This window comes from Sceloporus undulatus, chromosome 2 (genome assembly GCF_019175285.1).
Source record: "Sceloporus undulatus isolate JIND9_A2432 ecotype Alabama chromosome 2, SceUnd_v1.1, whole genome shotgun sequence".
Taxonomy (NCBI): domain Eukaryota; kingdom Metazoa; phylum Chordata; class Lepidosauria; order Squamata; family Phrynosomatidae; genus Sceloporus; species Sceloporus undulatus.
The window spans coordinates 213,162,850-213,187,103 of record NC_056523.1 but is presented as its reverse complement, the minus strand read 5'-3'; the positions used below and the strand labels follow the sequence as shown (position 1 = coordinate 213,187,103).

Genomic DNA, 24,254 nt, shown 5'->3' with positions numbered 1-24,254 from the left:
GTGTGCAGCGTATCAGCATTGCAAAATATTGGAAATGACAGCAAAAATATTTGTAGAAAATATTGCACATTGACAGTGCACACATAGCCACAGACACACATCTCTCATACTATGTTATTGGAAAATATGCACTGATGTCTCTAGCAAAACTGCTAAGTAGGGGCCACTGCAATTCTGAACAGATTCTGGGGGAAACAGCATAGATGAAGCAATGCAATTTTCTTCTTTGGAGGCGAGGCAGAAATCAAGTGCACACAGAAACACCATGACGTTCAGTGAGGCAGCTAAGAATTGCACCTCACCCATTAAAATGGTCTTCTATGCAGGAAAATGCAGCACAGAATTCCCTACAGGAAACTGAGAAAGTTGATGAAGGAGAAACAATTACACCATGAGCATCCTTAGCATCTACACTTGCTGTGAAGGAAGGACTTAGTAACCTGCTTGTCAGTCAGATCATGTCATGTTGATCTTTAGAAAAACTGGTGACTTTTGCACACTCTGCAAGACTGATGGACCTCTATCAGAGCGCCATCCCACTCAGACTAACGGAATCTGATAGATTACTGAAGACCCTTCATTTTTTCCCCTTCCACTGAAAAAATGAAAAGACATAAACAGTAGCTCTCAGAACAGGGTGACCAGATGTCCTGTCTGCAAAGGAGGACATTGTGAAACAAAAGCTAAAAACACTCATATAAATAGCAATAGTATTTACATTTCTATACCACTTAAATGTGAACTCAGCACTCTCTAAGCGGTTTACAATCTGTAAGCCAATTTCTCCCATTAAACTCATTTTGTCAAGCTACGAAAGGATGGGAGGCTGAATCAACCTTGGAGCCCCTGGGATCAAACTCACAACCTTGTGGCTGCAGTGCCAGCATTTAACCACTGCGCCACCAGGGCTTTAAATATAAATACACACACACACACACACACACACACACACACACACACACACACAAATAAATTCATGCTTCTTAGTCATGGCCAAAATGGAGCACACTTTGGAATTCCTTCTGGGCAGAAGGCTGAAATGTAGGACATGTCTTGGGAAAGGAGGACAACCGGTCACCCTGTATCAGAAGCACTGCTAGCGCCCCCTCCTGCTTAGCTGAATGTTCAGCTCCTTGGAATGCATCTGAGTTGGTGATGATTAAAAAAGCTGAGAAACAGTTTGAAGGCAAGTGGCAGAATATGGCAGGGAGAGTCTGACTTAGTGTTGATCTTGCTGTAAGGCAGCAGCGATGACAAAGGCATCTTCACCACCATCAGCACTAAAAGCACACAATGCTATTCAGCAAAACTTCTCTGTATTGTTTGGTTATCTGTAACCTGTCTTAGCAAAAGATGAAGGACAGCATGTTTTGACATATCTGCAAGGCAATTTATAAAAGTATTTGCATCATCACAATTTAGCAGACACCGTTGGATTACGTCAGTCAGTAGGGGTGTCTACATGACTTTTGATGGGTGGACATTAGATACTAGGGTTTGAAAACATGAACAAGGTGCTTGATTGAATCCACCAGACCATCTATGTGCTAAACTCTTGAATTTTATAAACACAAAATGAAGTAGCACAGTTTTATACATCTTCAGGGTTTCTACAGTATTTTATGTTCTGTTTTAAAAATGTGTCTTATATCCTCTTTAGGTATGCCATCCTAGTATTGAACTCTCTCTCACGCAAAGATACACACACACTATTCATTTACCTTTGCAGTACTTCAATTAAGACAATAATTCTACACAAAATTCTACATTGAACTGGGAAACCGTATTTCCCAACTGAACACAGAATCAATACTCTTAGCCTGTACAAGCTCTTGGACGTCATGTAAGATGAAAACAGCAAGAAGGAAAAACTGCATTATTTTTAGACATGCTTCTATTCTACTTGATCTCAAAACACTCCTTAAATGAAAATACATTGCAGAGATACAATTCAGTTATGGCAACTGTCCATTTCAAAGCAGATGAAAGCAATCCAAGGAATGTATTTATTGTTCTCTTGTATGTTTCATCCTTCTGAACATGCAAAAACCACATGTTTTTTCTTTACCTTTCGTGTCAAGACAACTGCAAGTCAACTCCCACTGCAAAGCTGTCAACATTTTCTCACTTGCTTCTTCTGCTTAATCATGAGCTTCCTAAATATCTTGATGAACAGTAGGCCTATTTTGTCTTTATCTTCAGGTATTTCTCCTGCCCCATTACGTGATATACCAATAAATGCTTTGGAAAAAGAGATCTGACACTAGAAATCAAGTATGTACAACTGAAATAACTGCAAATTTGTCCCATGTTTACCACAAGTTCATTTCCCTCTGCTTTCCCTCTTAGTCCCCTTGTATCTTCTCAAGCTTATAAGTCCACGACAGGGACCTGTCCTCACATTAAAAAAAAAACACAGCCAAAATATTGATGATCCTATACCAGTGATAATAACTCGGTGTGACTCTTCACTAGCATGCATGCTTATGACAAGGAAATCAGTTTTAAGTACTCTTCTTATCTTGAATGAGCATTAACTGATTTCATAAAAAACCCGAGAAGAGAGCAGTGTTCGAGAAGAAAGTGATCAAAATCCCAACAGATTCATAATTTACCATCACTACAAAATGTAGCTTCCACTCTATACATACATTTTGAGTCTCACGTATCAGAAATTCCTGGGACCAGAAGTGTATCAGATTTTTTTTCAGGTTTTGAAATATTTGTAGATATATAATGAAATAACTTGGGAAATGGGACCCAAGTCTAAACATGAAATTTAGGCCTGGTACAGACTGGTGTTTTGCGCTGGCCTGGGGCCGATTTTAGGGTCCAAAGGGCTGGGCATCCATACGCACCCAGCCCTACTTTTGGCGCCCGTGTGCCATCTTCCCACACACCCGTCCACACAGGGTGCACGGAGATGACGCGTGGGCATCTGAACACCCAAATGGCGCTCACTGGAAGCATCATCACCATGGCACATGAGTGCCATTATGACGCCCTTAAAAAGAAGCCGCCTAGAGCGGCTCGTTTTTAGGGAGCGTGTCGGTGCCGCACCGTGTGGCTGGTGCAGCACTGAAGAGGTGCAAAAATGGGCGGCATGGAGCTGCCCATCTGCATCCCTCCTTATTAATGTTTTATATACACCTTATACACATAGTCTAAAGCTAATTTTATATGCAATAATTTTGTGCATGAAACTTTTCTACACTGAAACCATCAGAAAGCAAAGTGTCACAATCTCAGCCATCTAAGTCACCATTTTGAATTTTGGAGCATTTCAGATTTCTGAATACTCAGCATGTATATAATCCAAATAACTAAATTATCTCAGAAATCCTAGCTGCTTTTTCAAAAAAAAAATTCTATACTGAAATATCTTATATCTACAATCTTAATACAAATCATTTAAAAAACTCAAAGTTTAAGTACCAGTATATAAAGAATGGCTTACTAGAACATACAGTTTTTAACTACAATATTAGCCCACTTTTAAAATCATTACACAAAATACAAAGTAATTAATTTTCTGAGAGATTTTGAGATGGAAAAGTGTCTGCTAGTGATTGGCTAAAATGTCCACATGTGACAGAGCATCTTTAGCTGTTACTGGCTAAACTGCTGAAATGCCAAAGAGGTGGATGAGGAACTTAAAGAAAGAATGGCAGAAAGGCCTAGAAAAGTAATAGTCCAGTAAAAAAAACCAACAGAGGTCCAAACACACCGCAAAAATAATGCAGTTTGAAATAGCTTTAACTGCCCTGGCTCAGTGCTAGGGAATCCTGGGAATTGTAGTTTATTGTGGCATCAGAGCTCTCTGACAGAGAAGGCTAAATGCCTCACAAAAGTACAGTCCCCAGAACTGCCTAGCTAAAGCGGTCTCAAACTAGATTATTTCTGCAGTGTGGTTTGGACCAGAGCCAGGAAAACAAGGCTTTAGGAAGGCACAGGTAGAAAACAAGATAATTCAGAAGGAAAAGATGAAAATCCAAGACCAAAATCGGGGAGCACACAAGAAGGAAATAAACTTTTATTACAGGCATCTACGTGGACAGCAGAAAATATCATCTTCCTCAATATGCAATGATACAGTACTTCCATTTTTTTTGTTTTGTGAAAAATAAGATTAACATTGCTTCCACAGTGGTAGAATTCAAAGACATAGCCATGTTAGTCTAGGGAATCAGTGTGCAAAGGGATCTTGTAGCACCTTTGAAACTGACTGAAAGAAGCTGGTAGCATGAGTCTTCATAGACTTCAGCCTATTTTGTCAGATACACCCCATGCATTGAGGTCAACAAAAGCTCATGTTGCCAGCTTCTTTCTTTCAGTTAGTCTCAAAGGTGCTACGAGATCTCTTTGCACACTCATTTGCATCCACAGTTTTCTACAGATCTTGCAGCCTTCCACAGACTGCACAGAAACAGGTTCCACTTGAAACTGGATTGCCATACTGTTGTCTGTTCTTTGCAGCAAACAGAACAGCAAGAAGCTTAATGTAAACTGTAAACTTGCATCTCCAAATTTTGAACATGGAAGTGAATTTTTCCCAAATCTCCAAATTTTGAACGTGGAATTTTCAAGTAATGAGATATATGCAAAACCATTAGCAATACTCGTGATGGATCAAACCAAGAAGACTTATCTAGTCCAAAATTATGTCTGTGCACTGACCAGATTCCTATGCCAAGGACCTAAGGCAGACATAGGCGCACCAGAAGCCTTCTGTTCATGTTTACCAGCGACCACAGTACAGAAGAATATTGCCTCTGATAATAAATATAAACTACAGCTATTATAATTAATAACTTCTAATAGCCTTATTCTCCAGGAAGCTAACTTTGTTTAAAAATTGTCCAGGTTGCTGGCCATCACTACAAGCTGTGACAATGAATTCCATTTGGGAATTGCTCCATCCCTTTGATCATTTTGGTTGTACTACTCTGTACCTTTTCCAACTCTACAACATCCACTTCAAGGTAATTTGATCCAGAAAATTCCCTTATTACTATTATTACTTTTATTTATATCCCGCCTTTCTCCCAATATAGGGACTCAAGGTAGCTAAAACAAAATTTAAAACAATACAATTTAGGCTGGTAAAGGGAGATGTGGCTCTTCAAATAACCAGAGTCACTTAGAAACACAACGACTAAAAACACATCACTGCAGTTTCTGTATTTAGTTCAATGCCACAATTTTAACCTACAAAATTCATTTTAAAAATACCTTGCTAAATCATACAGGTGAAGGTTTGGGGGGGGGGAGATAAGAATGAGAACCAAGGTTTTCTGGCAAGGTTTCCCTGCTGAAGAAATTCTGTTCTAGGAAGAAGAATCTGGTCAAAATGTTCATATTTTAAGACAAATTATTTCAATGCAATATATAATAATTATGCCTCTAAAACCTTCTGTCAAATTACAAAGAAATCCCATGTATATCTATTGAAAGGAAGTCTTGGTGAGTTCAGTGACATTTATTCCAAAGTAAGTGTGTACAGAATTGCAGCTTCAATATGGGGAGGGGGGAGGAATCCCAATTTTGAAATACTAATATTTGGAGCACCCCATTGCAGTTTGTGCTGTATTTGGCTCACTAATAGTTTCTCTTGTCAGTCAAGCTCAGCGCTGCATTGCCCACACACTGTTTATAAACATAGTCACAGTATTCTTAGCAGCTCCCACCATCTAGATGTATTGCATGAGTCAACGTACTGTATTTTCACACTGATACACAACAGGTAGCCACCTAAGAGTACTATCTTCCCAGTACAAGCTGGATTGTGGAGAAAACACAGAGTTTGGGATCTTCGCTACCTTGATTTTGTCATCTCCAAACTACGTACAAAGCAATGTAGTTTATCACCAGTGTGTTTCCTTTCTTCCAGCTATGGAATGCTTGTGCACCTTTCCCTCAGAAGTAAAATGTTTAAATGTAAACTTTCCCTGTCAGGTAACTTTACCACTTTTGAAATCAGATATAAAAAAAACAAGGTTAATAGCAGGCCACATCTATAGTATGGAACTACTATAGGGACAGCAATGTGTTCAAGAAGCATACAGTCAGTCCTCCACAGTTGCAGCTTTGACTTTTGCGGCTTTATTTGCAAATCTGATCAATACATTCCCTGTGGGAATCTCTAGATCCTCCAGCGCATCTCTGCCAGAAGTTGACCATAGAGTTGTGCTATGGGTTCCTAGAGAAAACAGTTCTCTAGGCATTTGTAGGTCCTCCATCATAATTCTATGGTCAAATTCTGGCAGATGTTGGCCATAGAGTTGCACTGCAGGATCTGGAGATTCCTAGAGAAGTGTTCTCTCAGGTAAAAAGAATAGTGTTCTTTTATTTGCAGTTGTTCCACATCCATGGGGGTCCTTTACCCCTAACACCAGTGAGTGTGGAGAGACCACTGTAGTTTCATCAAGCTCTCTCAACTCCAAATAGCCAATGTTTTTAATTACTGTAGGTGGCACACCTTTCAATATTATTATACTTTTATCCCACCAGTCCTGCACAGAGCCCAAGATGGTATCCTCTCTTTATCATCACAACACCTTCCTGAAATAGATTAAATGAAAGCGCAGTAAACTCATTCCTGAAAATGAATCAGAATTCCACAGAATCCTAGTTACGTCTCACAACCACTGTTTCTGATCACTCCTCTTTTCTTTCTTGCAAAAGCAGAAGCAGCTTAACAAGTCAGAAACTCACCAACAAGGAAAAGCTTAGCATTTTGTCTGAAGTGAACTCCTGGCTTGTTTGCTTCAGAAGTCAAGAGCCAGAAACCAACTACAAACCCTGGGTTCAAAGTCGTCAGTAACCTTATCAGCTCAGCAGGGATGTGAACCAGGATCTTCCTCATTTACATTTCACTCTAGCTACTTTATCACACTGATTTTCAAAGATGGTATTGTTAAAACTCCCGAGAGCTTATTCAAGTGTAGAAATACTGGACTATTGAAGAAATGTTTCAACAGAGAAAAAGTGCCGGGTTAGAAACTGTATCCTCATTGTGACTAAGCATCTCTTTCCAGCATTTTGTCTCTAGTTCTGTAGTAATGTAAACGCAATTTCATGCCAGCAGGCTAAAGGGGGGAGGGGGGGAGAGAACAACATATAACATGAAAATGGATACAAGAGCTATGTTATCTAGAACTTCCACTCTTTTACTTGCCAATGAAAAGCGTGTGGTCCCTTCTCCAAAGTTTAAAGGCCACGTTTAATGGCCATGGTGGTGCATGTCTTAGGTCCAAAACACATTGCAAAAATAATCCAGTTTGAGACTGCTTTAACTGCCCTGGCTCATGGCTAGGGAATTCTGGGAATTGTAGTTTATTGTAGCACCAGAGCTCTTTGATAGAGAAAGTTAAATGCTTCACAAAAGTACAGTTTCCAGAATTCCCTAGCAGTAAACCAGGGCACTTAAAGCAATCTCAAACTAGATTATTTCTGCAGTGTGTTTTGGACCTTAGTTATGTCATGTTTGGACTACTGTAACACACTCTACATGAGGCTGTGTTTGATGAGGGTTTTGAAACTTCAGCTAGATCAAAGAGCTGTAGCCATAGCGTTATTTGTGGCAGGTTACAGGCACCAAGCTACTCCGCTGTTACAACAGCTCCACTGGCTGCCAGGTTATTTGGGGCACAATTCAAAGTGCTGGTTATGACCTATAAAGCCCTGTATGGCCTAGGTCCAGGCTATCTGGCAGACTGCATCTCCCCATATGACTCTTCCCAGGCTCTGAGATCATCAAGAGAAGCGCTTCTCTCATTCCCACCACCATCCCAAGCACAGTTGCTGGGGACGCAAGACAGGGGCTTCCTGGTGGTTGCCTCTAGATGGACACTAGAACTCCTTTGTCCTTCCTGTCCTTCTGTCAGCAGGCAAAGCCTTTTTTTATTCCAGCAGGCTTTTAAAACCGAAATGTTTTTAAAGAATGGGCTATGGGGTGCTGTATAGTTCTAAACTTAATGTACAGTTCTAAATTGTTTTTAATAACTTATCCTTTAATTGCATTTTAATAATAATAATAATAATAATAATTATTATTATTATTATTATTATTATTATTATTATTATTATTATTCCACCTCTCTGCGCAATGCAACCAGGGTGGCTTACAGCATTAAAATATACATTCCATAACATAACCCCACAATCCCACCCCCCTTAAAATACAATTAAACCAATTACAATTAAAACATACTTAAAAACAGTAGCAATAATAACATAATAATTATATTCTTTTGAGTGTAGTCTTAATTGTTTTAATACTGTGAATTTTCTTTTAATGTTTACTTTTTGTATGTCTTTAACCATGCTTTTTTTAAAAAATTATGAGCCCCAATTTTGTGATAAAAGCAGAATACGAATAAATAGTATTTGTAATAGTAGAAGACAAAGTCAAAGCAGTAATAGTACAAGCAATCAAGATATTAAACCACAATTTGAAGTTGATTTAATATCCTGGGTTATTCTGAACAATGATTTCCAGGATTGAAAGAACAGTATACAGTCGGCCCTTCTTACACAGAGATTTTTAATACATGGATTCAGGCATCCAAGGTTTGAAAATGTTCAAAAAAAAGTATAAATTTTAAATATCAAACTTTGATTTTCCATTTTTTATATGGGACACCATTTTGCTATGAGCATCCATGGATTTTGTTATCCATGGGGGATCTTGGAACCAAATCCCAGCGTATAACAAGGGTCCACTGTACTATGGCTAATGAAAAACTTCCTGCTTTGTTTTTTCGTTTGTACTAATAGTCCACAGTCAAAGGCTCACCTGCATCTCAGCTTAATAAGCAGATATACTGATTACCCAAACCAAATCTATACTTCTGAATTGAAATTATTTTTGTGTAGTACAGTTGAAAATGCTTCAGGAAGATATTATACTTTAAGCAAATTTATTCCTGTATTTTACCATAATAGCAACCAGATATCTATACAAACAATCCAGTACTTCAGCTACTTCGCAGTCAGGCTAATTGATATTTGTTATCAGTGTATAAAACGTTTTTCATGTCCTGGCTACGAGGGAGCCCTAGCTAGCCTAAATAATGATTACCAATAAGAAGGGATTGAGCCATAACTATGCAGGTATACCTCAGTTAACCAAATAGATGTATTCCTGAACATTGCTTCTTTAACAAAAACTTTGGTACCAGAGGCAGAAATAACATGGACAGAAAAAAGGCCGTCTTGAATAAGTTTCAGCGTACTTTTTATTCAGAACAAAGCATATCTGAAATGAAAACAACCAGGGCAGATAATCATTGTATGAGTAAACAAAAACTTTTGCAATCTTCTAGAGACAGCTTTAAGCCTTCTTTCAAAGTGTATCCAAGAATTTTTCTTTCTTTCATTAGCACCCACTTTTTTTGATGGTTTCCATTTCATTGGCCAAACTATCTATCCTAACCACTTTGGAGGTATGCTGTTTAAAGGATACACACATCTTACGAGGCCAGAAGCTGCACCAAAGCTGCACTCCAGTCCTTAGGACTGGAGCATGGCTTTGGTACGGCTTCTGGCCTCTTAGGACGCATGCATCATTTAAACAGCATACCTTCAAAGTGACCCGAAGCAGCATTATTTTGGCCTGTCTGTACTGGCTCATCTATGCTTTATAACATGTTGGGGGTAGCTGGTAAGACTAATGTATTCTCCCCATGTCTCTGTTTTGCCATTTACACATGCTCAATAAGGGATTCAAAAGGCAGCCACTATTTACCTTGGTTGGGCTGGAATACAATCTTGCCCTTTCCCTGCTGAAGTTTCACTGCATTGTTTACTACAGACAGGCTTCTACAACCCAGCACCAAAAGCTTTGTTTCTGTAGTCCTCCTTCACCATCCCCTCAGTACTGATGCTGCTAAAAACTTCTACCTAGAAAGGACAAAGAAGGAAATAGGGACTGGCCATATATAATGAGTATTTGTAAAAAGAAGTTTCTTTCTCAGAGGCTTTGTGAAATAAAGATTGCCTGTAGTTGAATATACATTCCTCCCTCCATTCTTGCAGACTTGAGATCTGCGCCCCTCGATTATCTGCAGGGGGCAAACAGAGGGAGTTAAAATGGGAGTGTGCCTCCATTCAGGCTAATAGGGCTTGAATATACAAGTTTTTTTCATTTTCGCAGGGGGCATGGAACTGATCCACCATGAAAAAGGAGCGGTGACTGTATATACAGGTAGATATTTTTGTTGGAGGGGAAGAATGGCATTATCCCACAGCAACTATAACAACTATAAAATCATAAACGCTTTGAAATTAAATGTATTTATTTAATCTAAAACATTTAAAGACATTCCATAGCATACATTACAAGCAGCATTTCTCAGACTATCTGAAGCAGGGATTACTATATATGGTCATATATAAGTCAACCTTGGTCAAGGACTGGTTTTGGGGCTGAAATTATGGATTGTGATATGACCCATAGATACGCTGAGGGTAAAACTTAAGGACTGCCACCATCTTGTTGCCCAAGCATGCAAAAAATAATTTTGCCACTTTGCTTAGAAAAGACAATAGTTCCTTCTTTGAAAAGAGTTAAAGTACGTTACATGTGCCCCCTGCTGTTTGAAGACGCGCTCTTTCAACCTTTTAAAATTACTATTCAGTACCATGTATTTGATATGTGGTCCACTCTTTCAACTGCATGATGTACTAAAAGGTTCCGGTTACATATATGAAAGAAGGGTATGGAGTTTGCCAGGTCTTTGGTCAAAACAACTTGGAGTTCAAAAGAGTTGGGTGAGGTGAGAAGGAAGGGAAATACAGGAGGAAAGTGGGGGAGGGAGGGAATTACCACTGTGACAGCACACTGGCTTGAGTCCCAAGGAGATGACACTATAGAGGGAAGAGAGTCAAGAAGAGCAGTATTCATTCATGGAGTATGCACACCTTGAAATATAAATATGCCAAGGGAGAAAAGTGTCTGGTAGGGAGGTGCTGCCACTGGGACATGCAAGAAAGAGTTGTGGTGTGTGTGTGTGTGTGTGTGTGTGTGTGTAAGTTTGCAAGGACTAGCAAATGCAAGAGAGAGGGAAGAAGGGACAACAGCCAGCATCAAATGTGATGGGTATTCTCCAACCAACAGCGCTGGTTGCTGCAACTCTGGGGCCTGGGTAGCAATAGCACCAACAGACAGCAAGAGCAATGCAAACAAGGAATCAACCCAAACAGCCAACACAGCATGCAGGCAGGAGCAGCACAGGGTCTTGTGTTATTTCTGAGTCACTGTTTGTCCTCGCATTCTCCCTCCCTTGGAATGTGGGTCTGACTGATCCTCGGATGTAGTGTGCAGCTGCCTCTCACTCTTTCCATGTGTGTAGACTTAAATTTACAGTTTTTTTAAAAATGTTCCACCTACAAGCACAGAGCTGACCCTTCCTCCTGCCACTCCCTCCCCTGATGCCCAAAGTCAAGCTGGCTAACTGCCCTGCAAACCATGCTTCACTTTTCCCAGCCTTCCTGGGACTACTGTACTTTGCTTTTTAAATCAATCATGGAGCAAGGTTTGGAAGGAGGGTGGCCATTTTCAATCCTGCCCCTCCAAAATGGTATGCTGGGACTGCACATTATTATTTAAAGACAAATTGTGTTTCTTATGAGCTTCCAGGAATATGATCATCATCTTTTTTTTCTTAAGGTATGGTGGGCACATATGTTGCCCTACCCCATCACAGTCTTTGTGGGCTGGGAGCTGATACAGATATACTTAAATAAATAAATAAATAAATAATACAAAACTAGAAGTCAGAGAGGTCTGCAAGAGTTCAAAGAGGTGAGATTACAGCACACCCTTCCCATCCATTGAGGCTGTTCTGCCCACCCCCAATTGGAAAAATTCAAATGTTCAAGTCCCATTATAGTCATTGAGCAGCTATGTGTGTGTGGCCACATTGGAGCAACCATGTACATGCACTGTCATTGACAATAATTGGGCAAGCAATGCATGGACTCTCATGCCCATGGATAGCTAGCAGACCACTGTATATTGTTTTCATTAGTACAATATTAAACTTTTCTTCAGCATTCAGGCATATGGTTTCAAAAATAAGGTGTGCTGTTATTTTTAAAAAGCTTCTCATTTGAGTTTGATATTTGCATGTATGCACAGTTGTGTGCCAAGTATTTTAAACTTGGTCTGTGGCACTGATTCATAGACTGTGCTGGAACTCTAATGGAAGCAATTTTGCTGACATGGTAGCATGTAAATATGACCCCAAAGTATCCCCTCCCAAAAGGAAGTCACTCACTGTGCAACCACATGATTCACTGCTCTCATCTTGTTTCCTTCAAATCACCTTTTCACTAAAGGTTGGTAATTAAACCTCCTGTCAAAAATTCCACTCTAAAATGTAAGAGACTGGATGGTACAAAGCAAGCTGAAACTTCAGTTCTGAAAAGACTGTACAGTGGTGCCTCGGGATACGAAATGATCGCGTTACGAAATTTCCGGGATACGAAAAAGTCGGATTGGCAAAAACTCACTCACACAAATTCAGATAGAATATATGTTTTTCAAATGGCTGCAAGTTTAACCATCATACTTATAGAAGATATGACTGAAATTCAGAAATGTGACTAGACGACTGACAGAAAATGCTATCAATGTATATTAAATATGTGTTCATTTCACAGACAACTCTTCATGTATTTATTTAATATGCCCAGTTTGCAAAGGTTAGGTGCAGAATATCAGCCATATTTCCCACAATGTCAGGTTTCTCTTTCTTTCTCGGGCATAAATCAGGCACTCAGGAAGGACATTAGACAAGACTGAATGAAATTAAAATTATCATCTGTTTTGAACAGATTATACCAAATGTGTACAGCTCTCAAACCAGGATAAAACTGCAATCTATTCAGCTACTGATAAACAGAATTCACAAACAGTATTATTGCTAATGCATACTGAATCAAAAACATATAGACACTGCATGTATTTCAGTATATAATGCCCACATCTTGGTAGAACATAATACTCTAAAATCCAAAATGGTCCACAGGGGTGGCTGAGATAGTGACACCTTTGCTTTCTGAGGAGTCAATGTACAACTACACACACTTTTGTCTCATGCATAAAATTATTAAAAATATTGTTTATAAAATTTTACCTTCAGGCCATGTGTATGAATGAATGTTACGCTTAAACTTCAGTCCCATCTCCAAGATATCTCATTATGCATATACACATATTCCAAAATATGAAACACTCCAAAATTCAAAACACTGGTCCCAAGCATTTCAGAAAAGAGAGACTCAACCTCCTGTACAACCTGTACATACATCTGATCGTGGCTGATTTGCAACAAAGAATGTAGAAAGTAAATTTCTCTTGCTAAAGGCTTTCATGGCATGTGCTAAATGAGAAAAGCAAAGCCAAGAAGGGTATACTGGATAAAGATATACAATATACAGAAAAACCTAAGTCACCTTCATCATTTATTCCTTTCATACCCAGCTTTCCTTCCAATATTGAACCCACAGGTAGCTTGCAGTATAAGAATAAAACAAAATACAGTTAAAGCCATGTATGGTACAAAATATTTTTTAAAGTATTAAAACAGACAACTTTATTAAAAAATATAAAACAGATTAAAATATGCATCTAGAACAAAAGAGAAGGGTATAGCACAGCCTATTAGAAGATCATTCTGCTGAACCCAGTTAAAAACTGAAAGCCTCTTTAAACAAAAAGTTATTTGCCTATTGGTGAAAACAGATCACTGGAGGGACAACCTAGCCATGTAAGCAAAGCATGGGAGCAGCTACCAAGAAGGCTCTCTGCTATGTCCTCACAAGCTATACCTGTGCTGGTACAGGTTGAGCATTTCTAATCTGAAATGCTTAGATTTAATCTAACCCATTACATCTTTGCAATATAAAATATGGAAAAGGTTGGCTTGTAACATATGCACATGTGTACTGTGTGCCTTCAAGTCGTTTCTAATTTATGACGAACCTATAATGATGTTTTCTTGGCAAGATTTGTTCAGAAGAGGTTTTCCAAGGTCACTATGTAGGTTTCATGGTTGAGCTGGGAAACTCTGGTCTCCAGGGTTGCAGTCTAACACGCAAACCACTAAAGTGGTTCTCTCTAACATATGTAACCCATAGCTAAAACCCATTTTTAAAACCAAAAGGTAGGGACTGAGGATTGGAGATTCCAACATAAAGTAGCAAACAAAAAACAATGAGGAGAGCAAATATGGGATAATCTAAGATCCAAAAGACACTGTAAACAATCCAGTTTGAGACGACTTTAACTGCTCTGGATCAATGCTAGGGAATTCTAGAACTGAAATTTTGCGAGATATTTAACCTTCTGTTTCAGAGAGCTCTAGTGCCACAATAAACTACAAATCACAGGATTCCCTAGCACTAAACCAGGGCAGTTAAAGTGGTCTCAAACTGGATTATTTCTGGAGTGTGTTTAGGACCTGCACATCAAATAAATTGGTGGAAAATAATCTGAATCTCAGTGCCAGAACGTGTGCTGTCAATGCACAAAATTTCAGGTGTAGTCCCCAGCATCTTCAGGAAGGATATGGGGAGAATTATGTCCGGAATCCAGGAAAGCCTGCCTGCAACAAAACTGGCTAGAAGGGCCAATGGTCAGTTATAAGAAATGTGTGCAATTTTTGTATACAGAACAATACGTTGCTGAAACAATCAGCAGGAAGTCTTACTTCACCAGTTCTTTATGGTTTTATAAAGGGTCGAGAACATAAACAATCTTGAGATGATATGGTTTAGATTTCAAAGACTACGACAAAATGTTTTGCTAAAGTCAGCTAAGCAAACCTAGCAATGGTGAGATGAACATGTAAGAAGATGTATCTTCTTACAGATCAATAGGTCAGTTTTAAAAAAGAACTATACACAGGGTAGATTAAATAAAGGAACAGTTTTCTCAATGGAGGGTGGTAAATAGTGGGAATCCCCTCAGGCTCTATTGGGGCAGTGGTATTATTTTAATTCATCAATTTATCAATTCACACTTGAGACAGATCTGTAATGACATCTAATGACTGAACATTTGCTCAATCTATTTTCTGAAAAACTCCAATAAGCTATTGCCAAAATGTACCACAAACAACAAAACAAAAATTGAGATTTGATTTAAATGCATTTGATTTAAACGGCTTCCTATTTACTCCCACATACTGTACAAACTTACCTTCACAGTGTTATTATATACAGTCCTGGCCATGACCTTTGGTTCTCCTCCTCAGTCTTCCCAAAAGCACCAGCACCTTTTGCCCCCCCCTCTCCCCCACTTCAGTGGCTTTAGCCATTTCCCCTCATGTTGCCTTTCACAACAACTGAATAGTGCCACCACTTTCTTCCTTCATCTCTCTCTTCAGAACACAAGTTTTCTGTAAACACTTCAGCACAACCTCCAGTCTCCCCATGCTATCCCAGTTCTGTAAACAAGCCTATCTGTGTAAAACTAAAATAAGACATATTCTTTCCATTTACTCCTGCATTCTCTTCTCTTCCTCTGTTGTCTCCCCTGGGTGAAATTGCTGACTGCAAGCTCTTGGTGCAGTGACCTGTCCTCTTGCACTCTGTAAATCACTATGTACATTGATGGTACTATATAAACAAACAATTGTCTCCTACTCCTCTAACAGTCTAGTAACTGAGTGCGTGTGGAGAGAGGAGGGAGAGGCATCTTCATTATACACTACCCTTGCAGTGGACTGAATCAAACTTTCTTTCTTTCAATAGGTTAAAACTTGGTATGAAAGATCTGGGCAGGCAAAAGGAAATCATTACTCCAAAATCTGGTAGCCAGTGGGTTAATGGCTTTACAAAAGAATTAGAGGAATTCGTGAAGCAAAGGTCTTTCATTAATCATTCATTGTAAGAACTAAAATGGAACCTCTATGGCCAGATGCAGCATACCTGTGCATACCAAGGACTCATTTTCCACATCACACCTTGTCTATGAGCTTCCCAAGGTCATCTAACTAGACACCGCTAAAAACAGTGGTACTAGATCAAATGAACTGTTGGTCTGACACTGTATAGTAATTGACTTAATGGAAATACTAAAATGTGAGCCCTGATGTTGTGCAACATTAGGAACGATATACTAGCAATGTCAAAATTTATTACTTTAGTATATATACACATGTGTTCACAGACACACGTAACAATGTACATGTGGCATATGCCATATGCCTGCTCCATGTTTATTTTTGATTTATACATCCTACACAAGTGCCAAAATAGCACACAACGTAGAAAGACTATGCAAGGAGATCTCGTTGTACTTTTGAGACTAGCTGGGCAAAAGACATTGCAGCAAAGGGTTGGGGCAGTCCTTGCCAATGGATCCAGCCTCATCAGAGCTTCTGTGAAACAATATTTCAATGGAAAGGAGCCATGGACTCCTCAAATGGGGATTTATCATGAGATTCTGTCAGCCAACTTATTGGGGAACGAGTGCTTTCACAAGCAAGAGGGCAGCCCACTAAACTTTGATCCAATCATGAGACTGCAGCCTGAGCAAATGAATTACATCAATGTAGGTTAAGTATACACCTCCCATTCATAGGAGCAAAGCAGCTTTGCTGAAAGGGGGAAAAGATTCCATATAACCAGTCACAGAAACAAAGCCTCTCTACTAAATCACCAGCAGAGGATTTGAGTAGCTAGACAACATGTTGTCAATATACTGTAGCATTTGCTAGTGCAATATTATACACTGGAACAGTGCAAGTGGAATGAGAAAGTACAACCTTCCAGATGTTGGACTGCAACTCACATCAGCCCTAGCCATACAGCTAATATTCAGGAAGGCTGGGAGCTACAGTTCAACAACATCTGGAGAGCCAGACCCTGGCCTACAAACTAACTTAACTGCCTTCTAAGACCTAAGCTTTCCTCATCCAGGAGAATCTAAAGGCCTTGCTGTCTGTTACAAACTCTGAAATAATGGGAATCTAGTACCCACGTCTTCCCACATTATTAATACTTAGTCCCCTGGCACCAACTCAAAACTTCAGTTGACTAATAAACAGAAAACTTCTAGCCTTAGCAGAGACATTTCTATCACCTACTCATTTGGTGGTGAGACATACTCAACAGACAAGATACAGACAGCTACATGTGAAAATTAAAGTCACCTACTGATTCCTTATTAGAAGAATTTCACATCTTATATACAGCCAGCATGGTATAGTGGTATGACCAGCGTTCGTTGCCTCTCTCAGCCATAGAAACCCACTGGATGACCTTGGGCAAGTCATACGCTCTCAGGCCCAGAAAACACCATGATAGGATAGCCACAGTTGGAAGGCACACAACAACAATGTAGATGACTTAGTAGACAAAAAAATACCATTGAAAAAGCTCCAAACACTACGTTTGAATCATATTTTAGCATTCGTCTTTCAGAGAGAAAACACATGCCAAAATACTTATAAGTGAAATGCTAAAGCAAAACTCTAGGTGAATAATTTGTAGAACTCTCCAGAAAATAGATAGGCTTTTAAATTACTTTTTTGAAAGCATCCTAAATGCAACCTAAATCATTAAAAGTATTATCTTTCAATTTACAATCTAAGAATGAAGGTCAACTTGGAGCCTTTAAGTAAATATGTATAGAATCTTCCTATAAAATGATAGAAATTTACAAAGTATGATACCAACTTCATATTTTGCTTCTAGTTGATTGCATGTTCATTGTACCTCCAAAATCCCATTTGCAACAAATGTTTTATAAATCAGTTATTACTGCCATTTACAAGGAAAGATCTCAGACTTTGAAGAGCTGGCATCTACAGGATACATATAAACCTCAGAGTACTTGGCATGTCTCCCCTATAATTTTAATCAGCATGACTATAATAGATCTTTACTTTGCTGGTATACTTTAAGCCTGCTCACAACTTGATTGCAATCCTTAAACAACAATTTAAGAACCATTCATCTTCAAAAAGACAACAGTCAAATAACATGGTGTTCATTAAGAACCTACCAGCGACTCTACTAGATCAGACCAAGGATTCAGCTAGCCTGGTATATTTCCCAACAGAGGCCAACCAAATGCTCCCGGATGCCAACAAATAGGACATGAGGACAAGAGTACATCCCTGTTATTTAGCCCCTAATATATGGTATTCTGTGGCATAGTGCCTCTGAACAGAGAGGTTCCATTTAGCTATCATCATAGATAATAACTATGGCATAAAGGGTAGTCCCTTTTGAACATATCAAATCCCCATGTTAAGCTATTTAAGCTAGTGGCCATCAGCACATTCCAGTGTTTAATGGAATTCCAACTATGTACAGTCAGCCCTCCATATCCATGGGCTTTTTATCCACAGATTCAACCATCCACTGCTTGAAAATATTCCCAAAACATATAAATTCCACACAAAATTTGCTATCTTATATAAGGGGCACCATCTCACTATGCCATTAATGCGACTTGACCATTCAATGATTTTTGTATCCATGCGTGGTCCTGAAACCAAACTCCAATGGATACCAAGGGCGACCCCATGAATTTCATAGTGTTTTCTTTGGCAAGGAATACTCAGATAGGGTTTGCTAACTCCTTCCTCTGAAATACAGCCTACAGCATGTATCGTTTGTTGGTCTCCCATCAGAGTACTAACTAGGGCTGACCCTGTTTAGCTTCCAAGATCAAATGGGATCTGGTGTCTTAAAGCTATAATCTGATCTCATGTGAAATAAGGTTCAACCCAAAGCTAACACTTTCAGCAGTAATTGTAACTTGGACTTAAAAGTGCTATGTTATCCTACATTTGGCCTGGGAAACTTATAGCCTTGCCTTCCAGATTTTGGGGGGACTCACAATTCTTATCAGCCTCGGTCAACATGTTGAGGAGGACAGGAGCTGTAGCGCAGTATCATCTGGAGGAACACGAGTTCCCCACACCTTTCCTAGACCTTTCATTTCTCACTGTCGCCATCTTATGCACAAATATTTCAACAACGTTTCACATCCTTCAGACAATAAATCTATATTTCATCCAATTTTGAATTTGACGATATCCTGTTAAAAAGACGACGAGGTAATTTTTGTGGTTGTTTTCGGGCTATGAGGCCGGGTTCTAGAAGAGTTTTCCCCTGACGCTTCGCCAGCAGCTGTGGCTGGCATACTGTCAGGAAAAAGCTCTTCTAGAACATGGCCTCATAGTCCAAAAAGCCCACAAGAAAGCTATGGACGCCGGCCTTCAACATGACGAGGTAACTTCTGCTGACGTTCTCATTAGTAAACTATCATATATACTGTAGTACCAAAAAAGGACAAATCATCCATCCACAAGTCACACATGCTTTCGGTCTTTCTTACTATTATTCACACTCCTTTTGACTTTTCATTTCCTCTCACTGTTGGTTCCTGATCATTTGCTGAATTCAGTACCCGCAATAAGGAATATGAAGGGGAAACTGAACTACCTTTTATGCTGCCTGCCTCCTGTAACACTGCAAACTGTGAGATACTGAGAGCATTAAATATTGAGGTAAACAGAAAAGCCTTATGTACCCAATCTGTCGAAAGTCAGCTTGTTGAGAGGGCATATGAAAACAACATCCATGGTGAAAGGTTTGCTCACAACTACACAATTGTCTACCTGTAAGATTAAATTACATTTTTAACTTACTTAACATTTTTAGCCTGCTTAACTTCAAATCTCACTCGGGTTTCTAGTAAATACATATGGAAATGTAACAGAGGTCCAAAATAAACTGCAGAAATAATCCAGTTTGAGACTGCTTTAACTCCTCTGGCTCAATGCTAGGGAATCCTGGGAACTGTAGTTTTGGGAAACGTTTGGCCTTCTCTGTCAGACAGCTTTGGTGCCACAATGAACTACTAATTCTTAACTGAGCCAAGGAAGTTAAAGTGGTCTCTGCAGTGTGTTTTGAACCAAAGATCACAGCATACCATGCAAACCAGCCAACCGTATCAGCAATTAGGATCCTGCATGTTGCTTATGTCCCTTTCTCAGTTTGAAATGATTCTCCACACAGCTTTTTTCCTTTCTAAGTAAACATCTCCGTGCCTCCCCTGAAGCATATGCTGAACCTCATCCCAACCCTAAAATGCTGGCACTGTCAACTTCCTCTTTGAAACTCACTTCCTGCTCCATGCGCCCTTTACTCCAACACAACTCTGTACACACCTTTTCCCTGCCCTGTTCGTATGCACACAAAGTGCCCTCTGTGCATTTTTTAGGCCTCTGGTCTCCTTCCATTAAACTCCTCCAGAGGTATGGCTGCCAATCCAGCTCCACCCGGTCCTCTTACCTTTACCCCGCCCATAGGGTTGGTCATCCATTCTCCTCCAAGAGCACAATGTCAGCTATTCCATCTATCCCAGGAGGACCAGGCATCCTCCTTTTCCAGGACATGTCCTCCATTTCAACCTTCTGTCCAGGAGGAATCCCAACATGCCCTCCATTTTGAGTATGGAGAAGAAGCATGCATTTATAGTTATGATTCAAGGGTTTGTCTGGTCATGTCCTAAGGTTTTCTTGACTGCCCTGCTCTACATTTTATGGTGTCTTGTCCTCCGTTGCAACAAGGACATCTGGTCACCCTGATCTATCCCCAACCAGTCCTGCCCCCCATTTTCCTCAAGACTCCCCCCTGTCAACAAACTCACTTTCAGGGTGACCCACCAAACCTTTCCTTTATATTATGGCTGTTGTTGTGTGCCTTTCAAGTTGTTTCTGACCTATGGCAAACCTAAGAAAGCCAGTGAGGTGTAGTGGTTTGAGTGTTGGACTACAATTCTGGAGATCAAGGTCTGAATGCCAGCTCGGCCATGAAACCCACTGGTAGTAGTAGCAGAGGATGGTTCCCAGGATGGTTTCCAAGCTGGTTTCCTGAGTGCTCCTCTGGTGGAGACATGTGCCCTTTGGCAAGTCACACCCTCTCAGCCTCAGAGGAAGGCAATGGCAAACCTCTGAACCAATCCTGCCAGGAAAACCCCATGTTAAAGACCTTAAGGTCACCATAAGTCAGAAACAACTTGAAGGCATCCAACAACAACAAAGTCTATTGCCAAGTTCCTTCAGAGGGGTTGCCATGCTCTGAGGCTGAGAGAGTGTGACTTGCCCAGGGTCACCCAGTAAGTTTCCACAGCCGGGCTGGGATTTAAATGCTGGTATCCCAGTCCAACACTCAAACCACTACACCAGGCTGACCCCCTTTCTTTTATAGTTGTTGTTGTTGTTGTTGTGTGCCTTAGGCGAATTTATCATGGGATTCCCTTGGCAGGTTTCTCCAGAAGGAGGGGGGTTTGCCATGCCTATCCTCTGAGGCTGAGAGAGTGCGACTCAAACTAGGGCTTCCATGGCTGTGTGAGGATCCAAATCCTGATCTCCAGTTGAAGTCCAACACTCAAACCTGTACTCTCTAAAACGACAGCAGCTACCCAGAGCTTCTTTTAACATGACCTTCTGCCTTCCCTTTACAGTTTGGCTTGCCAGGGCCACCCTCCAAGGCTGAGAGAGTGTGACTCGCCCAAGGTCACCCAAGGGGGGGTTTCAGGGCTGAGGTGGGATTCAAACAAACCTAAGGCCCCAAACAGACTGCAGAAATAACCTAGTTTCAGACCGCTTTAACTGCCCTGGGTCAGTACTAGGGAAACGTGGGGATTGTAGTTTCATTGTGGCACCAGAGCTCTCTCAATGTCTCACTCCATACCATTGAGCCATGGCAGTTAAAGCGGTCTCAACCTGGATCATTTCTGCAGTGTATTTTGGACCTGATGGCAGAAATAATCTATCCTGGGACCCCTTTAACTGCCATGGCTCCCGGGATCCCCTAAGAGCACTGAGCCAGAGCACTTCCAAGTTATTTCTTATGACACATACACCCAAAAGGGCCACCATTTCCCTTCTCAACCCAACCCAACCCATCCCCCCCCTTTCTTTCCCAGCCTTCAGGGCTTAAAATCAGTGCCCAGGACCTGTTAAAAAGGCCTTTCTCCCTTCCATTTCGGCTCCTTCCACACTGAAACAGAAGTGGCTCAGTGCTATGGGTCTGTCTCTGGCGACAGAGAGGTCCAGAACACACACACTGCAGGAATAACCCAGTTTGAGACCGCTTTAAACCCTGTCATCACAGAGAGGGCTCTGGTGCCGGGATGAGACTACATCCCCCATTATCCCCTCGCCATGAGCCATGAGCAGCCCTCAAAGTGGGGTGGTTGTTGTTATCCTTCTCCCTGCAAGTGTGGAGGTTTCGGAGTCCCTTCCCCAAGAGAGCGGGAGCCAGGGCGGAGGCGCCGCCCAATCCAGGCCGGGGCCCGTCTGCGTGCTAGGCCTCAGTCCTCCTCGGAGTAACGGATATGTGATAGACACAGGCCCCACCATGACGAGGCAAAGCCGGGTGACGGGGAAAGGAAGCCTCCCGACACGGAACCCAGGCGCCATGATGATGAGGAGGAGGAGGAGGAGGAGGAGGAGGATCCTTTCTTCCTTGGCCTGGCACTCACTCGCTCCCTCGCTCACTCACCTTCATGTCGGGACATCCTAGTTCAAGAAGAAGAGGAGGAGGAGCAGTAAGGGCAGGAATAGCAGCAGCGACGGAGGAGGCAGCCCAGGCCCGGCCCAGGCCCCTCCCGGCCTCCTCGGGTCCCTTCCCCCGACCGACGCCGACGCTGGGCCTAGCGAGCAGGAGGAGGAGGATGGCGGCTTCGTCTTCCCTCCCCCGCTTTGGAGGGCGGGAGGCCGGACTGGCCACCGCCGCCGCCGCCGCCGCCTTGACACGACGGTGACTCCCTCCCTCTCCTGCTCCCTCTCGTTCTCTCTCTCTCTCTCTCTCTCTCTCGGAGCCCGCTCAGGCAGCAGGCCCCGCCGCCGCCGCCGCCACGGACGACAAGCGCCTCCTCCTCCTCCTCCTCCCTGCTCCTCTCCGCCGCCGCCGCCGCCACCAGGACGAGGCCTCCTCCTCCTCCTCCTCCTCTATGGTCCCCTCCTCTCCCAGCGTCCTCCCTGCTGCTGCTGCTGCTGCTGCTGCTTCACACAGGCGGAGGCGGACACGCAAACGCGGCCTCCTCCTCCTCCTCCTCCTCCTCCTCCTCTTTCCCAGCCTTCCCTCTCTCTCTCTCTCTCTCTCTCTCAGAGGAAGAGGAAATAACTGAGGCAGAAGGGGAAAGGAAGGAAGGAAGGAAGGAAGGAAGGAGAGAGACAGGGAACAGGCCCAGCTCTCTTCTTTCTCCTCAGAGAGACTCTTTCGCCTTTCCCTCTCTCTCTCTCCTTTTGATTTATTTGTTTATTATTTCATTATTACTATTATTACAGTATTTCTCTCACAATTTTTATTATTCTTATTTTTCTGTCTCCTTTTTATTATTTCTTTATTGTTATTCTCTCCTTTTTAATTAATTATTTATTATTATTTTATTATTATTTTTCTCACGCACCTTTTGTTATCTATTTATTTGTTATTTTCTTTCTTTTTATGAGTTATTTATTTCTCATATTTATTAATTAATTATTTTATTATATTTCTCTCTCCTATTATTTATTTATTATTATTATTTCTCTTGCCCCTTTTATTATTTATTTATTTATTATTTTCCACTCTTTTTATTATTTATTAGTTATTTCTTCCCTTTTCATTATTTATTATTATTTCTCTCCTTTTTATTATTTATTTATTATTGCTATTATTTATAAATATTTATCTCTCTTTATTATTTATTATTTTATTCTTACTACTTGCCCCGTTTTACTATTTATTTATTTATTACTTCTCTTGCCCCGTTTTGTTTATTTGTTATTTCTCTCCTTTTTATTATTTATTTATTTATTATTTTATTATCTCTCTCCTCCTTTATTAATTATTTATTTCTTGTTTTCTTTTTAGTATTTATTTATTATTTTATTTTTGTTTTTCCTTTTTATCATTTATTATTATTATTTTTCTCCTATTTATTTATTATTTATTGTTTCTCCTTTTTATCATTTATTATTATTATTCTCTCTCCTATTTATTTATTATTTTATTGTTTCTCCTTTTTATCATTTATTATTATTATTTTTCTCTTTCCTATTTATTTATTATTTTATTGTTTCTCCTTTTTATCATTATTATTTTTCTCTTTCCTATTTATTTATTTATTATTTTATTATTGTTTCTCCTTTTTTATCATTTATTATTATTATTATTTTTCTCTTTCCTATTTATTTATTATTTTATTGTTTCTCCTTTTTATCATTATTATT

General features: G+C 40.4%; 1 protein-coding gene across 1 annotated transcript in view; it reads right to left on the bottom strand.

Annotated features, from left to right (window-relative positions):
- Positions 1-22,882, bottom strand: part of KCMF1 (potassium channel modulatory factor 1) — a 54,818-nt gene extending 31,936 nt beyond the window's left edge. The window contains 1 exon segment of the mRNA XM_042453721.1: positions 22,540-22,882. Coding sequence (XP_042309655.1) covers positions 22,540-22,555 — 16 coding nt within the window. The 5' untranslated portion in view covers positions 22,556-22,882.
- Positions 22,883-24,254: the final 1,372 nt, after the last annotated feature.